At 38.6% G+C, this 21,143-nt stretch overlaps 1 protein-coding gene across 5 annotated transcripts; it reads left to right on the top strand.

Moving 5' to 3' along the window:
- The first annotated feature begins 1,143 nt into the window (after nucleotides 1–1,143).
- lims2 (LIM and senescent cell antigen-like domains 2) lies at nucleotides 1,144–20,893 on the top strand. 5 transcript variants are annotated; one of them, XM_088415773.1, is made up of 11 exons: nucleotides 1,144–1,299; nucleotides 13,285–13,444; nucleotides 14,335–14,401; nucleotides 14,500–14,620; nucleotides 14,698–14,847; nucleotides 15,205–15,355; nucleotides 16,515–16,607; nucleotides 17,450–17,498; nucleotides 17,590–17,665; nucleotides 17,893–18,081; nucleotides 19,712–20,893. In XM_088415773.1, the coding sequence occupies exons 1-10, from the start codon at nucleotides 1,271–1,273 to the stop codon at nucleotides 18,035–18,037; spliced, it is 1,041 nt and encodes a 346-aa protein (XP_088271899.1). In that variant the 5' UTR covers nucleotides 1,144–1,270; the 3' UTR covers nucleotides 18,038–18,081; nucleotides 19,712–20,893. The 5 variants fall into 5 exon arrangements, with proteins under 5 accessions (XP_088271899.1, XP_088271897.1, XP_088271898.1 ...); XM_088415771.1 differs by lacking the exon at nucleotides 1,144–1,299 and adding an exon at nucleotides 5,298–5,545; XM_088415769.1 differs by lacking the exon at nucleotides 1,144–1,299 and adding an exon at nucleotides 10,266–10,557.
- The last annotated feature ends 250 nt before the right edge of the window (nucleotides 20,894–21,143 follow it).

Genomic DNA, 21,143 nt, shown 5'->3' with positions numbered 1-21,143 from the left:
TATATATATATATATATATATATATATATATATATATATATATATATATATATATATATATATATATATATATATATATATATATACACTTGTGCAACTGCATGATGATAAACTTGGGATTTTAATTTGGAATGAAAATGTCAGTATGAGCCGCTATGACCTCTGTCTGCTGTTGCAATTTATGCCCAGATGTTTCTCTCTGCATATCTGAGTCAGCCACGTGAAGTTTATAGTTTCTTCTTCTCTTTCCATGAATAATAGTCTGTTGCTGTCAGAATATCCATTCCCTCACTCAGCCAGAAGGCGGAGTTCTAAGGATTTCCTTTTAAGGGAATAATCGAGGCGCTCGATACTATAATGATGCAGCCACTGGAGGGAACAACAAATGGCTTCTGTGGCTGCTGAAGGAAAGATATGCTACAATGATTTTGCTTCCCAGTAGACGCATTTAATGTTATCCTGTATATCTGTTAATGTCCCCCCTCACCCCTCCCTCCCCATTACAAATGAGCGTCCATCAATCTTTTCTTCTCTCTCTTATTTTTTTTTAATTTAGAAGTGCAAGCGAGTAGGGCAATTTAGAGAAGTATTATATTAATGCATTTATCAACATCTAAATGTTGAAAGTCGGAAAGAATATGCATTAAATAAACAAGAACGTTATTGTTAAAAAGTTACTGTACTGGGCATACAGTGATATTTTCTTTGCGAGGAAACCGCACTCCTTTAAGTTTGGGTCAGTTAAGATTAAGAGCTCTGAGTCTTAAATATTGTGCGGACATAGGAGGACTTAATACAGACAAAATGTTTGAAGGGTGGGTCGATTTCGGCAGAAATATGCAATTCAGCGGTGGAGATTACTGATCGTAAAATGTTGCTGTATAAGGTCAGACTAACCCTCAACAAGGGTTTACTTTTGTAAACTAAAAGCATATCTATACTAAAAGCATATCTAACACCATAAGAATATAAATAAATTGTTATGATTAATAAAAAGGATTGTTGCATTAGCTCATTAGTGTTAATAGTTACAGCGATCGGATAGTTTTATTTTTGTTTAAATACACATGTTGTTTTATTTTGAAAGTTTAGAGCGGAAGCTTTTTTCCTGGTCATGCCGAGCTTGAGGGCGTCAGACCCGCTTTGGAGGAGGCCCCTTCTCGCCATCGTTCAGCGGAGACCATCGTTCGCTCCTCGTCTTCCATCCGAGACCTTCAACATCTGTCACCCCGAACCTCGACTTCACTCCGAACCGAGAAACAGCCAAAAGATGCTCGCTATTTCTGAAATGACAAACGGGTGAGTCAAAAGTTAATCTTTCTTTGCCGAGGGTGACATTTTCTTGAAAACTTGGAAAGTTGACAGTTATTTTTTTTCTTGTTGGGGAAAGAGGGACCGGTATTTAGTTTTTTCCCCATATCGCTGGGCGAAGTTGCATGTACCGCTGGTAATATAGATGAAATGCTTGTGAGATGGGTCGCCTAAAGTATGCACGGTGCATCATTTATAGCGTAATATTTGTAGTATCAATCTGAGTAACGTCACTCAGTTTGCTCGCGGACGCCCTCTACTGTTCGTTTGTTGGAATTACTTCATGCTGGAAACTCGCTCCTTGTCTTTTGAAATCGAAATCGCAGGGCACATTGAATTTATTTAAACCACATCATTCATTAAATATTGACAAAAAAATCGATCATTCATTGAGAATAACCTGTGTGTTTATGGTATTGGGGAGGAAATTGAAAACTCGTGCAAGCACCGTGATTAATTAAAACACTTGGACCCCAAACCTCAATTCTCTCACGCTAATGTTCATAATAGGTACAATTAGAGAAAAAATGAAACTCTCACAATTGAGAAATAATGCCAATTATTTGCGGTTTCATACATTAAAGAAATACGATAAAATACAATAAAACACCACCTTCCACAAACAAACCTGGATTTTAATTACTGCAAAACCTCACAATTTTTGAAGCTCCTCCTTGTCCAAAAATGTCCGCACAGACTCCCTGACATTGCTTTCTACACCACTTCCTGTACGTCCACTCCCGCGGGAACTGTTTCTTTGTCCACGTCCTCATAATCGATGACAGTCTTGCATCAATCTGGCTTTCTAAAGCAGGATACAGTTTTATAAAGTGAGCATTCTGCATGCGAGCGGGCGGGCAGGCATTTTACTTTTTGCTTCCTTGACTCAACACTTTGTTGATACAACTCGAGCTGGTCCCAGACTCCAGCCTGAACGTGACCTTGTTTGGAAGAGCAATGCTCCTGTGAGATGAACTAATAGGCACAGTTACAGCCAGTGCCTGTTGCAGCTAACAGCAGCTCGTGTTAGCAGAGGTTGTTACGGCATTATTTTTCAATAAAAGAAGCGGGCAGACTGAACCGACATCCGCGTAGGGAACACTGAAAGGACAGGACATTGATTTCACTCGGTCAACAGAATTGGAGCCTGAAATTAAGGGTTCGTCCTATATTTGGGGAATAACAGCATTTTTTTTTAATGCTTTACAAAATCATCTCGCAGGACGGATTAAACCTCGCTGCAGGCCGTATTCGTCCCGCAAGCCTTGTTTGACACACCTGTGTTAAAGTGATTTGAGGCTACTCCCTGTAATTCCATGTAAATCCACAGTTTGCAGAATGGGAAAACTCACTTTTAATTGTTATTGTTGCAAAAAAGCACACTAAGACACAAAACGTAATCGGGATGAAAAAAAATGATGGGGCAGTAAGCCCAGGTGCTAATGAGGACCATAGAAAGTTCTGCTTGAGAATGCAGCAATCTGGCAGTGAGTATTTGTTTTTTTTCCTGGCACATTGCTGCCTGCTTCTGGGCCTGCAATAACAATTTGGCTTACTTGTAGTCTGATTTCAGTAGGCTCCTTCCTCACACCCCCCAGAATCTCAAACACTCCCTTTATTTACCCTCCTCCTCATCCTCGTCGCACCTTCTCTCCATCCCAGTCTTTTGTGCCTTCTCACCCCTTTTTTCACAAACACATGCTGGCATATAACCACAAATGGACACACACACATTGACACCCACCCCCATCAGGCACACACACGCACACACACACACACACACACACACACAGACGCACACACACACACACACACAGGAAGTGATGTGGCCATGAGATAGAAGCAGTAGTGTTTGCAGTGACAGCAAAAGGAACTTAAGCAACAGACAAATTCTCCTCATTTCTGTCTGACATACGACACTGGTAAGATACTTTCCATACTACAATGTTGCTAAATTACACCTTGTTAACGCCATATGTATATACTGTATATATATATATATATATATATATATATATATATATATATATATATATATATATATATATATATATATATATATATATATATATTTTTTTTTTTTTTTTTTTAATTTATTTTTTTAAATCCTAAATTATTCTTTTGTATAGCTTGACAATGTCTGCCTGTTTTGGAACTACACTACATTGTGTACTTGCCACTGCCACTGCAGTTGTTTTTTTTTTGTTTTTTTTTTGTTTTTAAACAAGGACACACCTTTTGTTGATGTTTCTCCCTGCCTGATTTGAGCGACATTTTGACTTGAGTCAATTGTTTTCAAAATGAAAAGCAGAAGCACTGTCGTACCTCCATTGACCGCACGGTGGCAGTAAGGTCGTTTGGAATTATCCATTGAGCTTGTTCAGCCGAATCCCAGCAATAATGTATGTAATTACATTATTTGCTTAATGAATTTATCAACAGTGAATCTGAAAGACGTGAAAATGTTTTTTAAACAATGACAATATACAGGTTCATGTGTAATGTCCCAAATCTGTTCATGTCAAAACAACTGACGCTTTTTTTAATTGAAATTAATCTGATGATGTTTTTCATTTTCATATTGAGACTAAGTCTTTCTTTTCATTTGAACGTGTCAGAGAAGCATTTTTCTACCGGTTTGCATGTCTGAAAAAAGTGCCTTGTTTTCAGTCAACTTTCCTGAATTATTCATCCGCTGGCATTCTCATCTTTCAATAGCTTTATTGTGACTGCTCAGCAAGAATGTTGAATTTTGAGCATGAGAAAAGACTTTCAAAAAACAGCAGGTAGTTTTTTTTATTGTTTGTTTGTTTAAGGCAGCAGAATACTACATTTTTGCAAGATGTTGCTCAATTTAAGCATTTGTGGGCCATTTATGTTCTCTTTTTGGTCTTCCTGTCTTGCCAAATTCATTTTGGGTTTACCCAGTGCTTCTATTTTTTTTTTTTGTAAAGCCATCTTTAGGAAAGAGAAAACACTCTAATCATTATAAAAATTGTGATATGATCATATCTCGGAAATGGGCGAAATAATAAAAATTCATTACATTTATTTGTTTCGGCAACAAATCATATTCTGCTCCGTTTAAATGCTTCATTTTTTTAGATTAACCACTGCTCTCGTTTGCATGCGTTCCTGCATCCTTGACGCATTGATTTGACAAGGAAACATACTTTCAAATCACCATGTGTCCATCAAAGTATTAATCATCATTCATCTACTGTTTTATTCAGCAAAACCTGAGCATTTTTGACAACTTCGTCCGCCATGTTTGTTTTGATGTCGTCGAGGAAAACACAAACACAGCGTTGTTTACATTGAATGCTGCTCATGCTGTGAGGTAGAAATGATCTAGTAGTAAATTGTTGTCGCGACCTTGCTTCCAAGAGGAACTTCAAAATAAAAGCATGCCAATGCTGTTTCATTTCATATGTTATTCGATATCCAAATTTTATTTTAAAGCATTGTCTGGCTTCTTTACAACGTGTGGCCACTTGACGAGATTCTCCGCAAGTTTCCTTTAACGTCTGGGCCAACAAGCTAAAAAAAACAAAAAAAACAAAACAAAAAAAAAACCACAGATTTCATCCCATAGTTACTGCCCGATAAATGTGTCTATCCTGCCTGAAAGGAGAAGCATGTGATACAGCCCAGATGTGTATTTTCGAAGCTGCGATATCACTAAACATTGTTTGTCTTCATCGAGATATCAACAAATGCTCCTCACAAAGATTCTAGGGTGTTTGTCACTATTGTGCTGCTCCACTGGCATCCTTGGATTCGTATTTTCCCAACAATGAGCTTGTGAGTAGTAGGCGGCAAACATGACAGTCGGAGGCGAAGGCCGGAATGCCTTTGCTCCTCATTTTTGTCCCGGCTGCCTTCTACCTGCAGAAGGCGGTCGAAGAAGGCAGCGGATAGGTGAGCAGGCGGTGCTACCACACCTCTGCACGTCCTTCCTCAAGACCGTGTGCCCTGGAGGTGTGTCAGTCCGATAAGAGGCCAGAGCAACACGGGCCTAATCTTTTTATTGGGAACAAGCCTGAACACACACGCACTTTTCCCTGGCACGTTTTCGGCCCGGTGGGTCGTGCGCTCGCTGCAGACGAGGACGTGACGGCGGAGGTGGCGGGGAGATGAACTCTTTGAAACTCAAGGCGTTGTCGAATTCTGGCTTGTACAGACGAAGACAGGAGAGACCAGACAGCTATGGTGTGCTTGGGGATACCTTCAGGTGCGTCTACAGTTTTTGGTGGCTTCTTTTTTCTAACTTGCTGCCAGAGTTTTACTTTGCTGTGTTACGAGAATGAACAGATTAACCCTGATGGTGATTAGCTGGACAATAGGGGATTATTTTGTTCAGTCCTACTGGGGGACTTTGAGTGAAAATGTAAAGTTTAGTGGGCCTTTGTCCCTACCAATAGCCCATTATCCGAACATTTGGACTTTACTCATTTTGTATCAGACTGGGCTTTGTCTTTCTTGAGTTTCAGAGAAAATCTATTTGCAGACATTGATTAGCAAAGACCGACCTTTGCAAAGTAGTGCATTTCATTCCTTTAAGATGAGTAGGACGTGCATAGCGTGTGGATTTGTGGTCTCAGTCCGTTTGACCATACATCAACTTCAGTCCTTCCCCTCCTCAAGTGCTTGTAGGAATGTTGCAATGTGAAGAATGTAGACACAAAGAGGGGGCTCTGTCTTAAGAGGTGTCCCCGGTCAAGTTAAACAAACTTTGATTAGTGCCTGTGTACTAAATGACCTGCTGATATTCACAATGCTTTTTGTTTCTAATGTGCTCAGCCCTTGCGCACAGCTTTGACCACAATATGTTAGTTAATCATACCTGTCTGCGAATTTCATTTGTATTCTAACTTCTGACAGAAACATAGCAACATTTACCACACTCTAAGGCGCACCCAAAGGCCTTCAATTTTCTCAAAAGCTGACAGTGTGCCTTTTAATCTAATCTTCTATTCTTTTAATGTAATCAAGAGGTATTTTTTCCCATTCTTTTCTCCTTCAAAGTGACCGACTTATCTGATTGTTTTGTTGACATTCCCTTGCCACTACTGTAGCTTCTATTCTATGCACCATAATATGCCGCACATCCTATATATCTAAAAGTTTTAAAATGGGCGACTCATTGAACGTGCACCTTTTAATCCTGGGCGCCATATAATGCGATACGCTCTATAAAAGAAAGCTGTTTTAAAACAGGCCATTCGTTGAAGATGCGCCTTATAATCTGGTGCGCCTTATAGTGCGTAAAATGCGGTGCATCGGTCTTTGTGACCAATGTTTTGCCATTATTACAGCACTTCATTGGAATATTCATGCCAAGAAAAAACATGGAAGATTTTAAGTATTTGAAAGTAAACATTTGTCGAAAGTTGATATATTTTTTTTCTTTCATTATTGTTAAAAAATGCTACAATTTTAATCTTATTTATCGGCACCAGAAGAGTGTGTGTGCTGCTCAAAACTATTTCTCTTTCCTATGGTGTGTTTGCACAAAATAATTAAGAAGCACTGACTTACTGAAAGTTTATGCTTTTGTTCTTTGTTGCCATGTGGACTCAAGTGGGACTTGAGATAATGCAAGTCAAAGTGGGCGTCATGAGTTGAATGTGTGTGCATGTGTTTGTTTGGGTGGGTGTGTGAATACACTTGTATGCTTCCCAAGCTGCGCTCGATTCTTTGTTGCCATGGCCTCTGTTGACACTGTACATGTTTACGTTAGCAAGGGGTGTGATACATTTTTCAGCCTGTACCTGCTTGCATGGCACCACTTCAAGATATTGCCCTTTCTTGAAATACTCATTGGATGATTATGATTTGCTATAATATTCGGGTTTGTAAAAAATTTTAATGAACATTCTATGATTGTGGTAATGGTAAGGAAGAAGAAAAATGTACACATTTGAGCCACAATTCATGCCATACCAACTCTACACTCTTGTGCTGATGTGCATGTGACTCACTTGGCAAGGCCTCACCTTTTAAAGCCATACACACTCAGGTTGACAGATACTACAGTGGCGCATGAGTATGGTGACGAAAATCTATTCTGTAGTTGGCTGGACCAATAAAACCATTATTGACAAAATCATTTCGTGGACCGGATTAAACCCATTTGTGGGCCAGAACTGGCCTGCTGGCCAGTTGACATCCCTGGTTTAGATCAATGCCAGGATGAATTAAGAGTTGAAAAGAATATAATCACGATTCAATTATATATTAAACTTTTTAATCAAATTGCAGCTAAAAACAAAATATATTGTTTTGTTGATTTAAAAACAGTTTCTGGATTGTTTGGATAAAATTGTGCTTTCTTTTACAAAAAGATTCTGTGCCTTGTCCGTATATAAATTGCTTCAAAATTGGAGCATATATAGAATATCAAAATTTCAAACACGGTTATAAAAACTTGAATTGTTAAAAATACATTTACAACTGAAATCCCAAAGTAAAAAAAAGAGGAATTTAAATGGCAATGAAGTTTAATTTTTGTTGTCTCCCAAAAATGAAAACTCGTGGTTTATGCACTATATAATCGCACCAGATTATAAGGCGCGCTGTCATCTTTTGAGAAAATTGAAGGCTTTTAGGTGCGCCTTATAGTGCTAATACGGGAGTTAGGACAAACTTTGATTCTAAAAATACATACATTCGCTGCAAGTAATTCAGTCATTATCCCCTGGTTGTTCTTAGCTGTTACAGATTGTTAGATTTCTTCCGTTTTTTTGCCGCAGTGACCTGATTAAACTGCAGTGACAGAAAGGTACCTACAGAGGGAGTCATATCCCATTGTTGGAATCTGACAGCGAGAATGGCCAAGAATGTTTTTTTGCCTGTTACATACCAAGAGATTGTCATAAAAATTCATCACCTGGGACGTTAAAGTTGTTTCTCTGAAATAATTGTTGAGCTGTAAGAAAAACCTGCCGGGACGTTTTAAAAAAATGCATGGTGACATCAGAGGTATTACTGACTGTTTTTAAATTCAGCTCTCGTATTTGTGTTATGTTTTCCTCCGTCATTGATATAAATCGTTGCACTTGCCCAAATATTCAGCCAACATGAATTGATGAGCTCATTCACTGCTGTATACATTCATCAACTGGAATCCAACTGTTCAATGCCACCAGTGCCATCAGCTGCCAAACAACTGAAGACCTAATTCCACATTAAAAAAAGACATATTGGGCTGTAATCGACTGATCTATACTGATGGATATTAAAAGATCGTGATCTTAAAACTTTACATTGTCTTGTTTGTACTGCTGGGACGCAGTTAAGAAACTTTGTTACTGTATGCTTCCAATAATAATCTCCTTCGTAATAGGGTGGTGCGCTTTGCATTATTGTGCTCGTGGCTGTAATCAGGAGGAAGGGTTGTGTGTGTTTCCTCTTCTAGCTGATTAGATTTTTCCGTCTTTCCCTAACCCAAACTGGGACAGGTGGCTTTTTTACATTCGTTATTCAGTTTTGGTAAGTCTTGGTAAGTCTGTGTTCCGCCTGGTGAAATCTTTTCCTTGAAACATTTTATAGCCCATATGTACTACGCAGTCCTTTGATGCTTAAGTACTTGAACATATTGCGTAGATTTTACTGTTCACTGCCAAAAGCATCCTCTGAATAGATGGTATTGAGATTTACTAGTGAAAACAAATACAGCTGTGAAGCCATATATTATGTGTATACAGTGCCCCCCCCCCTTTCAGAGACACGGGAGCAGCTGCCAGCACTCGGTTTGGAGATGAGTGTTCCCTGGGTGTCTATTTGTAGAAAGATGGAGTCATGTTAAAGACTGGAGGACTAGGAGACACATTTTACAAACAACAAAAATTCACATGTTGCTATGGTGACCATTTCGTTACTTCAGAAGATGTTCTGTTTGAAAAACAATACAGTATATGAATGCAATATGCTCTTGGTCATAGAACCGTATTACGCGCACTATGAGGCGGACCTAAAAATCTTCGATTTTCTCAAAAGCTGACATTGAGCCTTATAATCCGGTGCACCTTATACAGTGCATAAACAACCAGTTTTCAATTTGTGTGTGTGTGTGTGTGTGTGTGTGTGTGGGGGGGGGGGGGGGGGGGGGGGGGTGAAATAACCTAATCTCCATGTAAATTCTTAATTTTTTTCTCTCTGCATTTCAGTTATAAATTTATTTATTACTGTTGAATGTTTTATAACACCCGGTTTGAAACCAATTTTGAAACAATTCATATGGGGACAAGGCATAAAAACAGCGACTTATTGTAAAAGAAAGCGTGATTTAAAAAAATAAATCCCGAAACAGTTTTTATATCAACAAAATGATGTAATTTAAGTTTTTGGTTGCAATTTGATTAAAATATAAATTGAATATTTAATTGAATCATAATCCTACTCTTTTAAACACATGATTGGTCTTGGCATTAATCTAAACAGTGTAACTGTAATCAAGAGGTATTTTTCCCCCATTCTTCAGATAGTACTTTCCACAAATCATCGTTATTCTTAATTCCTGATTGTGATGATTTGAGTGACCTAAAGTGGACCAAAATAATACCTGTACCTCATGTCCATTTTTACTGTGCGTTGTGTAATCATGCACGTTTCATTTTTGTTCAATTTGTCCATTGGAAAATGAGAACCCTACTTGTTTCGAACAATATTTGCCAGTTTGTGCATATGTGCATAGGTGCGCATGAATGTGTGAGCGCTCAGCAGGCAGGCGTCAGGGTCGGCTCTTCATTTCAGTAGCCGCTCCAAGAATAGACAGCGAGTTGGACAGGCAGGAGTCTCTGTCTTTGTGTACGTGCGTGCTTGCGTGCGCGTGCGTGACTGAAAAAAGAGAGGGTGTTGATGTGGGAAAGAAGGAGTGAGTGAGGGTGTGTGTACTTGCATGCAGGAGAGGGAGAGACTACACCCATCACAGTCTGACGAGTGGGTCACTTTCCCCTCTTGCTTTTTGGATTACTCTTCCAACTGATTGCTGGATTTGAGTAGCAGGAGAATTTTGAAACGTCCAAGACTTTTACCTTCAAGGATGAACGGCCGTGCTCTACCGCCTCCTATACCTGAGGATGGGGAGGTCTTGGATTACAATCCACACAGGGAAATGAACGGTTTCCATCAGAAATTTCAGGACGGGGATGGGGGAGAGGCAGAAGTCCTGGTGTCCAAGTCCCAGAGGCGCAAGAGTGATGTCAAAGTCTATAAGGAGTTTTGTGATTTTTATGCACGCTTGTAAGTACTATACCTTACTTGTGGACATTAGGCATGCTCGTCCTTTCCAAAACATAGCTATAGTGTAGTTTACATGTTTATCATTGGGGAAAAAAGGTCAAGTGCTTTATAAGCACCAAAAAAAATCTATAAAGTTAACAGTTCCTTATGCCAAATCAGACTTAAAATGGGAATCTACCACCTAAATATACCGTAAATATAAACACCACCAGTGGTTCTCAAACTTTGACTTTAAACCAGGGCTGTTGAACTCATTTTAATCATGTGCCACATTGTAGTTATTGTTTCTGTTGGAGGGGCGTTGCAATAAATTTTAAGTATGATCATCCCACATGTAGTCAGTTTGGAAATGTGAGGCCTGTAAAACGGTTGAAAATGGGAATAGGCAACAAAAAAGGTGGTTGTTATTCAAAAAGGTTTAAAAGTTGAAGACAACTTGCAAATTTGGCATTTTAGCCATAAACTTCCAATCTTAATTAGCATTTCATGGGTCACATGAAATGATAGGATGGGCAAGAACTGGTCTTGAGTTTGATACGTCTGCTGTAAACCATTGGTGTTTGATTTATTAAACCTTGGAACTACATTGTAGATGTATCACAATTTTATCGAGTAACTACGGACGATAGATCTTGTAAATATCATGTGTCTTATTTCTAGCTCTTTTGCTGCAAAATTGCTTCGCTAATGGCATTGCACATCCGTGTAAAATTTAAAAATAAAGACACACATTTTATAAAGGACGCAATTGTAAGGCGCACCGGGTAATAAGGCACACTGTCAGAAAATTGAAGGATTTTACATGTGCCTTATAGTGAAGAAAATGCAGTAAATTCGATGTTGATTCCTTCAGCTAAAATATCATGTACTCCCTGTAGTGCCTTCACGTGTCCTCATTTGAGAACGTCTGTTTAAGCACAAATACCAAATATTACATTTTGTTGACTGACGTCCCACTGAGTGTGACAACAGTGCTGAAAAATGGTATAGCTTGGTTGAGTGGTTGCATTGGTGCATTCTGTCTTCACATAACGTGATACCTTGCTGCTCCGTCCGCAACGACCTTGAGGTCTTACAGAAAATGAAGAATTTTGATGTTATACAAAATCTCGAGGTGATACAAAAAAAAAATATTTTTCAGGTTATCAATGCAGGGATAGCTCCAAGCTCTGCACGAGCTAACACGGAGTGAAAGCTATTTTTGTGCCAAGGGGGGAGTGATGTAAGTAGAAAATGCCAGCACAGGTATTCTGAATATGTGTCCATGAATGACATGAAGGCTAAATTTAAATGCTATATTTACTGACTGAGGACATGAAGTCATCACGCATTGACTAAAGTTCAAATTTACACCCGCAGTTATAAAACTTGCTGCTTTTATTGCGCCACACGGACCGTCTTCCCCTATTTTCTTTTTTCTATTACACAGATTGGCATAACAAAGCTTTCAAAACATTTTTATACATTTATGAATTGATTGTTTATTATGGAGGCATGACATCTGGCTCAGCATAGCTGACGTTCTCTCCATCGAAATTAGTTATTTGCCTGTTTCACTGCATTTATTGAAGAAAGTCTATTGTGCAACGTGTTTGCGGCAGAATACAGGGTGGAAATGCCAAAGGGACATATCACTTCCTGCCACTAATCCTGTCAGGCAGGGCTGACTGTGCATGCTAGGTCAGGTCTTAATCTATAGAATATAGAGAGAATTTTAGCTGATGGCTATTTCTCCTCCATTGGCCGTTGTACTGGTATTTGATTATTATGCTTTGTCGGTATTATTTGGTCACTTACTGAGATGAAATTGTTATTTTCCCTTTATTTTTCCTCTTTTCAAACATCTAGTTTGGATGTGTGAAAAAAATGGCTTCTACTCTTGGCTTGAGAAACATGGAAAGCTATTTCAGCTTTTATTCCATTCATTTTCAAAAAATAAACCCAACTTTTGCCAGGTAATTTTTCCTCATTTGTTATGAACACAAATGAATTACCCAAGGCGTGTCTTCATTTACTGTATATCTTACTACAAAGGTACAATAAAATAGTCATATCATTTTTTTAAAAGGGGATTTTTCACTCTAGTTAAGGTTTTCCCACCTTGAGCCACAAGAGGCACTCAAGGCCTGGGGGCCAAATACGGTCCGCCACATAATTTTATGTGGCCCGCAAAATGTTGATTTGATGTCAAGTTTCTGATTAAAATACCAAATTTGCAAGTTTTCCTTAAGATTAAAAAAAAATGGGGGGAAAAAAACAGCATTTTCTTGTTCCCAAACTCTCTTTTGAACAGTTTTTTGTCTGCTTCTGATTACAAAACTAGGTAGGTATGTGACAAACACATTTAAAATTTATTTAACTCATATCTCTGACAACTACACTGTGGCCCACGATAAAAATTAATTTAACATCCCTGCGGCCCTAAGCAAATTTACTCCACACCCAAAATGTGACACCAGTGCGTTTTAAGGAATACGCCTCACCAACTTTTCATAGTCCAGTAATAACATGACAGACTGCTGTTAAGCCGGTCATATTTTCATTGCTGTTGATTATTTGTCTAGTTAGCTCGGATTGATTGTCTCTCTGAGCCAAAAGAACAAGTTCTGATTTTATCTCCAATTTATTTGGCATTTTTTCATGAATCCCGTTAGGAATGAAGACTTACGTGAAGTTCTTTGCTGTCACGATAACACAATTTTAACAGAATTTTGTTTCATCCTTTAGCAACATGGCCAACGCCCTGGCCAACGCCATGTGTGAGCGCTGCAAGAGCGGCTTTGCTCCAGCAGAGAAGATAGTCAACAGTAATGGAGAACTTTACCATGAGCAGTGCTTTGTGTGTGCCCAGTGTTTCCAACAGTTCCCAGAGGGACTCTTCTATGAGGTAAAACTACTTTTTAGATTGAATTCTGTCATTTAAACAAGTGTATGATGATGTCTTATGTTTCATTATCTTGATCTTCACGGTCAAATAAATGTCATTCGATGTGCGCTGTAGCTTCTGCTTGAAGATCTAACATTACAGTCATATAACTCCATACATAAAAGGATATTGATTGATGCAAGTATATCCTATATCAACGTCTACCGTAATCCCCCATATATACAAGATGCACATTTTCAAAAAAATGAAGGCCTAAAGTTTGAGTGAGTCCAATAAAGGACATTTAAAAAAGATGAGAATTCGTTTTGAATTCATTTTGCATTCGACACCATTCGAGGAAGATTGATCTGTCAGCCACATAAGGCATGTTTTGACGCACACATGCGACTTTTTATATTGGCTGTATTCTTTCTTACAATAATTACCGCAACGGTACGAGCTTGAGGGCTGATGTCAGTTGGCTGTTAGCAGCCAGTGCCTGTTGCAGCTAACAGCAGCTTGTGTTACCTGAGCGTGTCCCTCCATTATTTACTGAACCAACATCCAAGTCCTTCTCTTTCTCTGAATCTCTCCCTTTAAAATTTGAATGAATGAACTAATTAATAACTAACTGAAAAAGCACACTTTAGTTTGCATGGTTTGTTGAAATGTGATCAGTAGGAACGGCAACTGTCTCAGGCTTTCAGTATCAAAGTTGTGCAGAGTTATGTACATCCATCACACCAACTTATAATGGAGCACTCGAGCCCTGCTAGTTAGCAGTTAATTTATGGTGGCAGTTTGTCAAGGTCACCGTGTTGAAGTCATTTGCTAGCGTCCAGTATTTGCGATTTCATGTGATTTCAGAACAACATAGTGTTCTTTCTTTGTTTCTTTGTCTCTGCTTACAGTTTGAAGACAGGAAATACTGTGAACATGACTTCCAGATGCTCTTTGCTCCATGCTGCCACCAGTGTGGTAAGTGTAGAAACTGTATATAGGTCGATTTTGAGGTAAAAAGATGCTGGGCGCTGAACTGAAAATAAAGACGCAAGAGCCCTGTTTTCCTTCCCAAGGTGAGTTCATCATTGGCCGTGTCATCAAGGCCATGAACAACAGCTGGCACCCCGAATGCTTCTGCTGTGACATCTGCCAGGCCGTGCTCGCCGATGTTGGATTTGTTAAAAATGCCGGCAGGTCGGTTTCACCTTAAATAATGATACGGTTTTGACTAACACTCATGTTGAACCTGTCCCAACTTTCCTGGCTATCAGGCACTTGTGCCGTCCGTGCCACAACAGAGAGAAAGCGCGTGGCCTGGGCAAGTACATCTGCCAAAAGTGTCACGCCATCATTGAAGAACAGCCCCTTCTGTTCAAGAATGACCCCTACCACCCCGATCACTTCAACTGTAACAACTGTGGGTAAGGATCGGGACCATGCACAAATCAAATGCAAGAGCTGCAGTTAAGTGTTTTTTACTTGGTGTAAATTTTAGGAACCACTGAAACATAAAGCGTGAAGAGATTTGCTTACTATATATAACTTCACAGGGGAGGCAACACTTCAGAAACACCTCGACAGTACACCAATGCAAATCACGACAACAATAATAAACCTCTTTTTGACACAGTACATATTTTCACTAAGAACTGTTATACAGTGCAGCTCCATGGTACTGTTTGATTGGAACCACTTTCATGTTTTTCTAAATTTCAAATGAAAATTAATACATTGACTTGACTTGCTTATTCAGTAAAAATGTCCCTCCCTGTCTGCAGAAAGGAACTGACTGCTGATGCCCGGGAGCTGAAGGGGGAGCTTTACTGTTTGCCCTGCCATGACAAGATGGGAGTCCCCATCTGCGGAGCCTGTAGGAGACCCATCGAGGGCCGTGTGGTCAACGCAATGGGCAAGCAATGGCATGTGGAGGTATGAACTGGAAACCTTTTAACTCTTTTAATCTAAAGCTACTGTTTACAGTCTACAGCAAGAACAAGTTAACAGATTCTGTGTTCTTTCCTCAGGTGCACTTTACCGTACAATATTTCAGCACTATAAGGCGCACTAACAGTGCCTTCAATTTTCTCAAAAATTGTCAGTGCACTTTATAATCTGGTGCACCTTAAACAGTGCATAAACTGTGAGTTTTCATTTTTGGGTGACAAAAATGTATAATCATTTGATCGCCATGTAAAATCATCAAATCATTTTCAGTCGTAATTTCTGACTGAAAGGTTTGACTGACTTATCTGATTGTTTTGTTGAGATTCCCTTTAGCACAGCTCCATCTAGTGGATACATAACGCAACCCCTGTCACTACTGTAGCTTCGATTCTATGCGGTTTATCATGCGATGTGCTCTATATATGAAAACAGTTTAAAAATTGGCCGTTCATTGAAAGTGCGCCTTATAATCTAGTGTGCCTTATAGTGCGTAAAATACGGTATCTCGCCATTCAGATTGATACATCATCTCCCCCTGTATCTCCTCTATTTTCTCCCACAACATAAATCGAATCATCGTGTTTTCACTCTTTCTGGCCATTTTGCTTCTTCCTTCCTCCACACGCAGCACCACGTATGCACATTGTGTGAGCGCCCTTTTCAGGGACATCCATTTTATGAGCGGGATGGTCGAGCTTATTGCGAGATGCACTTTGACATGGTGAGGGTTCAAATACTTGGCCTGATGTTTCTGCTGCAGCGAGGAGCATTGCCTGACCTCTGTTAAAAAAAAAAAGGCTGTACTAATAAAGTTAATACGTTATTTGGTGTCATATGTATGACACAATGGAAATAATCACTTTTGCATTTGATCTTGGAAAGCTTTGTTGGCTTTACCTTGCTTTTTGACTGACACTAATCCACACTGTCCTCATAATAAAACATTTGAGATGGTGTTAGCAAGTATTCATTCAAAAATAGAGAGCATTTTGCTCCTTCTCTCTCCTTTCTCTATTTGGACTCAGTGCGAAACAACAGTAGGACTGGTGGACTGATCTGAAGCGTGGTTCCAGCTAAAATGAAGTCTTGAGCCAACTGTGTTGCAGAACTAACTGTATGTGCTTGACCTTGGTCGTGTTTGCAGCATTTTGTGTGTGCTAAGTGTGAGAAACCCTTCCTTGGACACCGCCACTACGAACGCAAGGGCCTGGCCTACTGTGAAACACACTACAACCAGGTAATACAAGAATTGTGATTAAGGGTGAAACTGTCAAGGCAGCATATTAAGGACAATCGCGACCACTTGTAGAAAGGATTTAAGTTGTGTTTGTCTTGGTTTAAATATTGGCTTCCTTCTGCTGTAGTAGACGCAGCTGAGTGATTGTTGGCCTGGTGCATTGTCCATTTGAATAAAAAAATTGAAGATACTTTTTTTTCTCGAGACAAAAAAAAAATAAAGAAAGAATAAAATAACAGATAATGCCACTAGATGGGAGTAATCACCTTTGGCAATTCATCATCGTGACCTCGTCATGTGAATTTTGACCTACTGTAGCTAAATTCAATTCTGCTATAGCGCAAAGCGTTTTTTATTGGTGGTAGCCCCCCCAAAGTAAAAATGTGTGTGAGTGTTTATACACACAAACATATACAGTGTATATATATATATATATATATATATATATATATATGTATATATATATATATATATATATATATATATATATATATATATATATATATATATATATATATATATATATATATATATATATATATATATATATATATATATATATATATATATATATATATATATATATATATATATATATATATATATAGTAGTTTGACAAAAAAGATGTACAGGGAAATTTTACTTTTGTGTGCACATGCAGTTTTAAGGTATTGTGACATCTGAATGCTGTGTGTTTTGTAAAACATGCCTGCCTTTTGTAATTGTTTTTTTACTAATTCACTGCTTGCCCTGTAAAATTGATCTTTGTCATCTATATAGGCAGTGGATGATGATGTATTGCTGTTTTATGACATTTTTGTCCTTACTTTTCTAACTTTTAGCTGTTTGGAGATGTTTGCTACCACTGCAATCGCGTCATAGAAGGAGACGGTGAGATTGCTTTTTTTTGAAAGAATAAAGGTAGAATGGTTGAAATGTTCTTTTTCAGCATTTTTTTATGGTGATTGTCTCATGTTTTCAGTGGTGTCAGCTCTCAACAAGGCTTGGTGCGTCAACTGTTTTGCTTGCTCTACTTGCAACACAAAGCTCACCCTCAAGTAAGTAACATGAAGTTTGGCTTCGGCCAAATTTTATAGCATGTGGATTGCCACAATTGTTTGCAAATCTATTACATGCAATCCTTTTTCTCTTGTTTTGTGAGGACTTATCTCACTACCTATTCCTACCCTTTAATATTTTATTCTTGATTATCGTACCTGCTTATTTCGCTTCCTCTGTTTTTCCCCTGTATTTTTCTTGCTCGGTTTTTTTCGTGCTCGGTCAGGGATAAATTTGTTGAAGTGGATCTGAAGCCAGTGTGTAAGCACTGCTATGAGCGTCTGCCGGATGACATGAAACGCCGCTTGTCCAAGCGAGAACGCGACTCAAAGGAGAAAAAGAAGAAACCATTAATACCCATGTGCCTGTGATCCTCCCTCCTTTCCATCTCTGCGTTTCAGCTGTTCTTCTCTTGGTCAGTTCTCTTCCCTCCTTCTGCCTTTTATGGTTTGCTCTTTCTATGTCAATCGTGCTACACCCGTTCCTTTTCCCCTATCTGCTGGATAGGTGCTATAATAGTAAAACATGAACATGATGTGCCACATTTTTTTTTAATGTTTTGACTTCTGACTTCTTTTGAACCTCTGTGATACTAAATACTCTAACCTAATTTTCTGGTCAGGATGTGTCTATCTAGTGGTGGCATTAGATTGTTCTATTGTAAGCATTTAAGTTTAGAACAGCAGTTACCAAATGGGGGTATGGGAAGGCAATTTAAATTACTATTGAAAAGTAACATTTTAACAGGATATCTGCAGCTATCAACGAGTTAAATGTTTTGTAATGCTGTGACAGGAACATTACGTAATTCTTTTCAAATTCAGAACAAATGAATTGAATTGTGCATGAATCTAGTTATTTTTTATTTGTGCTTTAGTGTCAAAATAGTGTCTTTATTTTGGCTAGTTTCATACAAATGTAAACTGTCATCAGGGGCACAATTTTCTGGTAGACGAGATGTAAAAAGTTTGCGAACCACTGGTTTAGAGCATGTTTTCAGCACCAGTGAGAGCCATCTTTACTAGCTTGCAGAATTGTCATATAATAAAAAAAGTCTTAACTCGAAAGACATTCCTTCCAACTGTCCACCATCGTAATTTTCCTGGTTTTCTTCACTGTCCTACCAGTGAACACAAAAAAGTGAAGTTCATATCCCTTCAGATGGATATCAAGAAGAAAAAAATGCTCAAACAAGCATTTGTATGCAGTACTGTATATGGTAGGTTAATTAATTGTATAAAATACAATGAAAGAAAAAAAATCGCAATTTTCACTGAATGTTTTCCTGTAAATATTGTGTTAAATGTGTTAATTATAGAGTGCTGTAGCATTTGACATATTTCCAGAAGACCAGTTCAGCATTTGATCATTTCTCCAAGCCCAAGTAGGGATTAAGGTTCTTGGAAAAGCTCTATGCTACGCAAACAGGAAAAGCAGATCAGTCGCATGTTGAAGGTACAGCTTTGTTTCGCAGGGCTCTTGTTCTGTCTGGGTCCACAGGGTAAAGCCTTAATCACTTCCGGCAGTTTTTGCACCCACTTTGAAAATAAATGCTAGTGTAGTGGCGCTGAGTTTGCCACGTGCCTTGTCCAGCCAGCGATGATCTGCTTGTGTGGGAGTAAGCCATTGTAAAAAATTCATTGAAGTTGAGGCACAGAACGAAGACAAAGAAAAGAGCCAATTAGCACATGTGCAACTTATGCTTACAGACTTGTGAATGAGCTTCTTGTTATGATGAACTCTTTCACGGTAGTCATTTTAAAATGGGGAAAACAGATGCTGTTAGCGTTGTTGTTGTTTATTACTTTCTTTCTCAAAAAAAAATTGTTCAGTTAAGCTGCACAGTTTATAGGTCGTATTGATGTTTGAAATTTGTTTAGGTACAGTATGTTACATTGTTTACCATTTTTCCGCACTATAAGGCACACCTAAGGGTTTTCAATTTTCTCAAAAGCTGATAGTGTGCCTTAAAATCTGGTGCACCGTATTGTGGGAGAAATACAATGAGTTAAATGAATATTCCCATTGTCATGTTTCCTTCACAGGAACAAGTTTGTGGAGTTTGACATGAAGCCGGTATGCAAGAAGTGCTATGAGAAATTTCCGCTGGAGCTGAAGAAGAGACTGAAGAAGCTGTCAGAAACCGTTGCACGGAAGTAAACACAGCATTTGCCTAAACACCCGACATGTCTACATTAATACATTTTTGTACATGTACCGGTATATGTCGAACTGCAGAGCTTCAAAGTGTTGTTTAATGGGCCAGATGCTGTTAGAGGGCGTGTTGTCGTGTCATTTGCAGCTCAAAAGAACCTTACACTCGGCTTTCTTTTTACGCCGCTATTTAACTGAAATTGACTGTGTTACTGATGCTCTAGTGTATTAAAGAGCAACCTCAAAGTAAAGTGAAGATTTGTTTTGAATGCTTAAATATGAGTTATTTACTTTTTATTATTGTTACCATTTTATGTATTGTAAATGCGTATTTTCGCTAATATATATCAAGTAGTTATTTTTACGGCCGTCTTCTTTCTATAATAGATTTGTCTGTTTTTTTTTTTTTCAAGTTTGTTTGTTGGATTATTCGCCATTCATTGAATGGAGATTTTTTTTTCCTGCAGTTATGTGCTTCTACCCCATGTGGGTCATGCGTGTGATTCAATATACAATCAATCCATGCATGAAAGTAGTTTACTGGTAAAACTCTAGTACAAGGCTTAATAGTTGCCAGCTGTCTTTCAGAGCACCTGTTAATGTAAGAGTACAACTTGATGAATGGTGGCATTTGCGTGTGGTTGTTAAACATGTGTCGCCGCTGTTTGTAATGCAGGCAAAATGATCCTCTTACCCCAACTTCCTCCAGACTCGAAAACAAAGCCGTCTATACAATCTGCTTATCCAGTATTGGTTAACCTTATTTTTCCTTAAAAATCATATATCTTTACCCTAAAAAAGCAAATATCTTCTATTCACTGTATTTACACATTCCAGAGTAGCAAAAACATGAGCTATGGGTTTTTGTTCTGAATTTCACACCTGATGCCAGATTATTTAAATTATTTCATGTTTAAGTACATTAATGTAACCTTTTATTTATAACAGCCATTCAAGAAAGGCACTGTGATGCTACATAATATATATTTTTCCTACACACTGCTTGGCAATCACGCAAACAAGCCAAAATGTATGCTTTGCCAGCACAGCATAATAAACATGTATTTAAATGATGTGTGCTGTCATTTTTAAGTGGTTCTTTTTACATTTCCCATGACCAATTTCTTTGTCAATATCACACAACATATGCGTCATTTTATCCTTACTTAACAGTGGCCAAATTTTAGCGTTTGGCCTCAGTAAGGTCACGGCGTTGGAGCCTCGCCCCGCCTCTTCTCAAAATGAAAGTGCGTCAGTAGCGTCACGCAAAAACTCAGCTCTGATTGGTCAAGGAGGTGGATTCAAGTCATGGCTCAACCCAGG

This window comes from Hippichthys cyanospilos, chromosome 5 (genome assembly GCF_059441005.1).
Source record: "Hippichthys cyanospilos isolate Australia breed blue-spotted pipefish chromosome 5, RoL_Hcya_1.0, whole genome shotgun sequence".
Lineage (NCBI taxonomy): Eukaryota > Metazoa > Chordata > Actinopteri > Syngnathiformes > Syngnathidae > Hippichthys > Hippichthys cyanospilos.
Note: the sequence above shows the minus strand (reverse complement) of the source record. Positions and strands in the feature narration are given on the sequence as shown.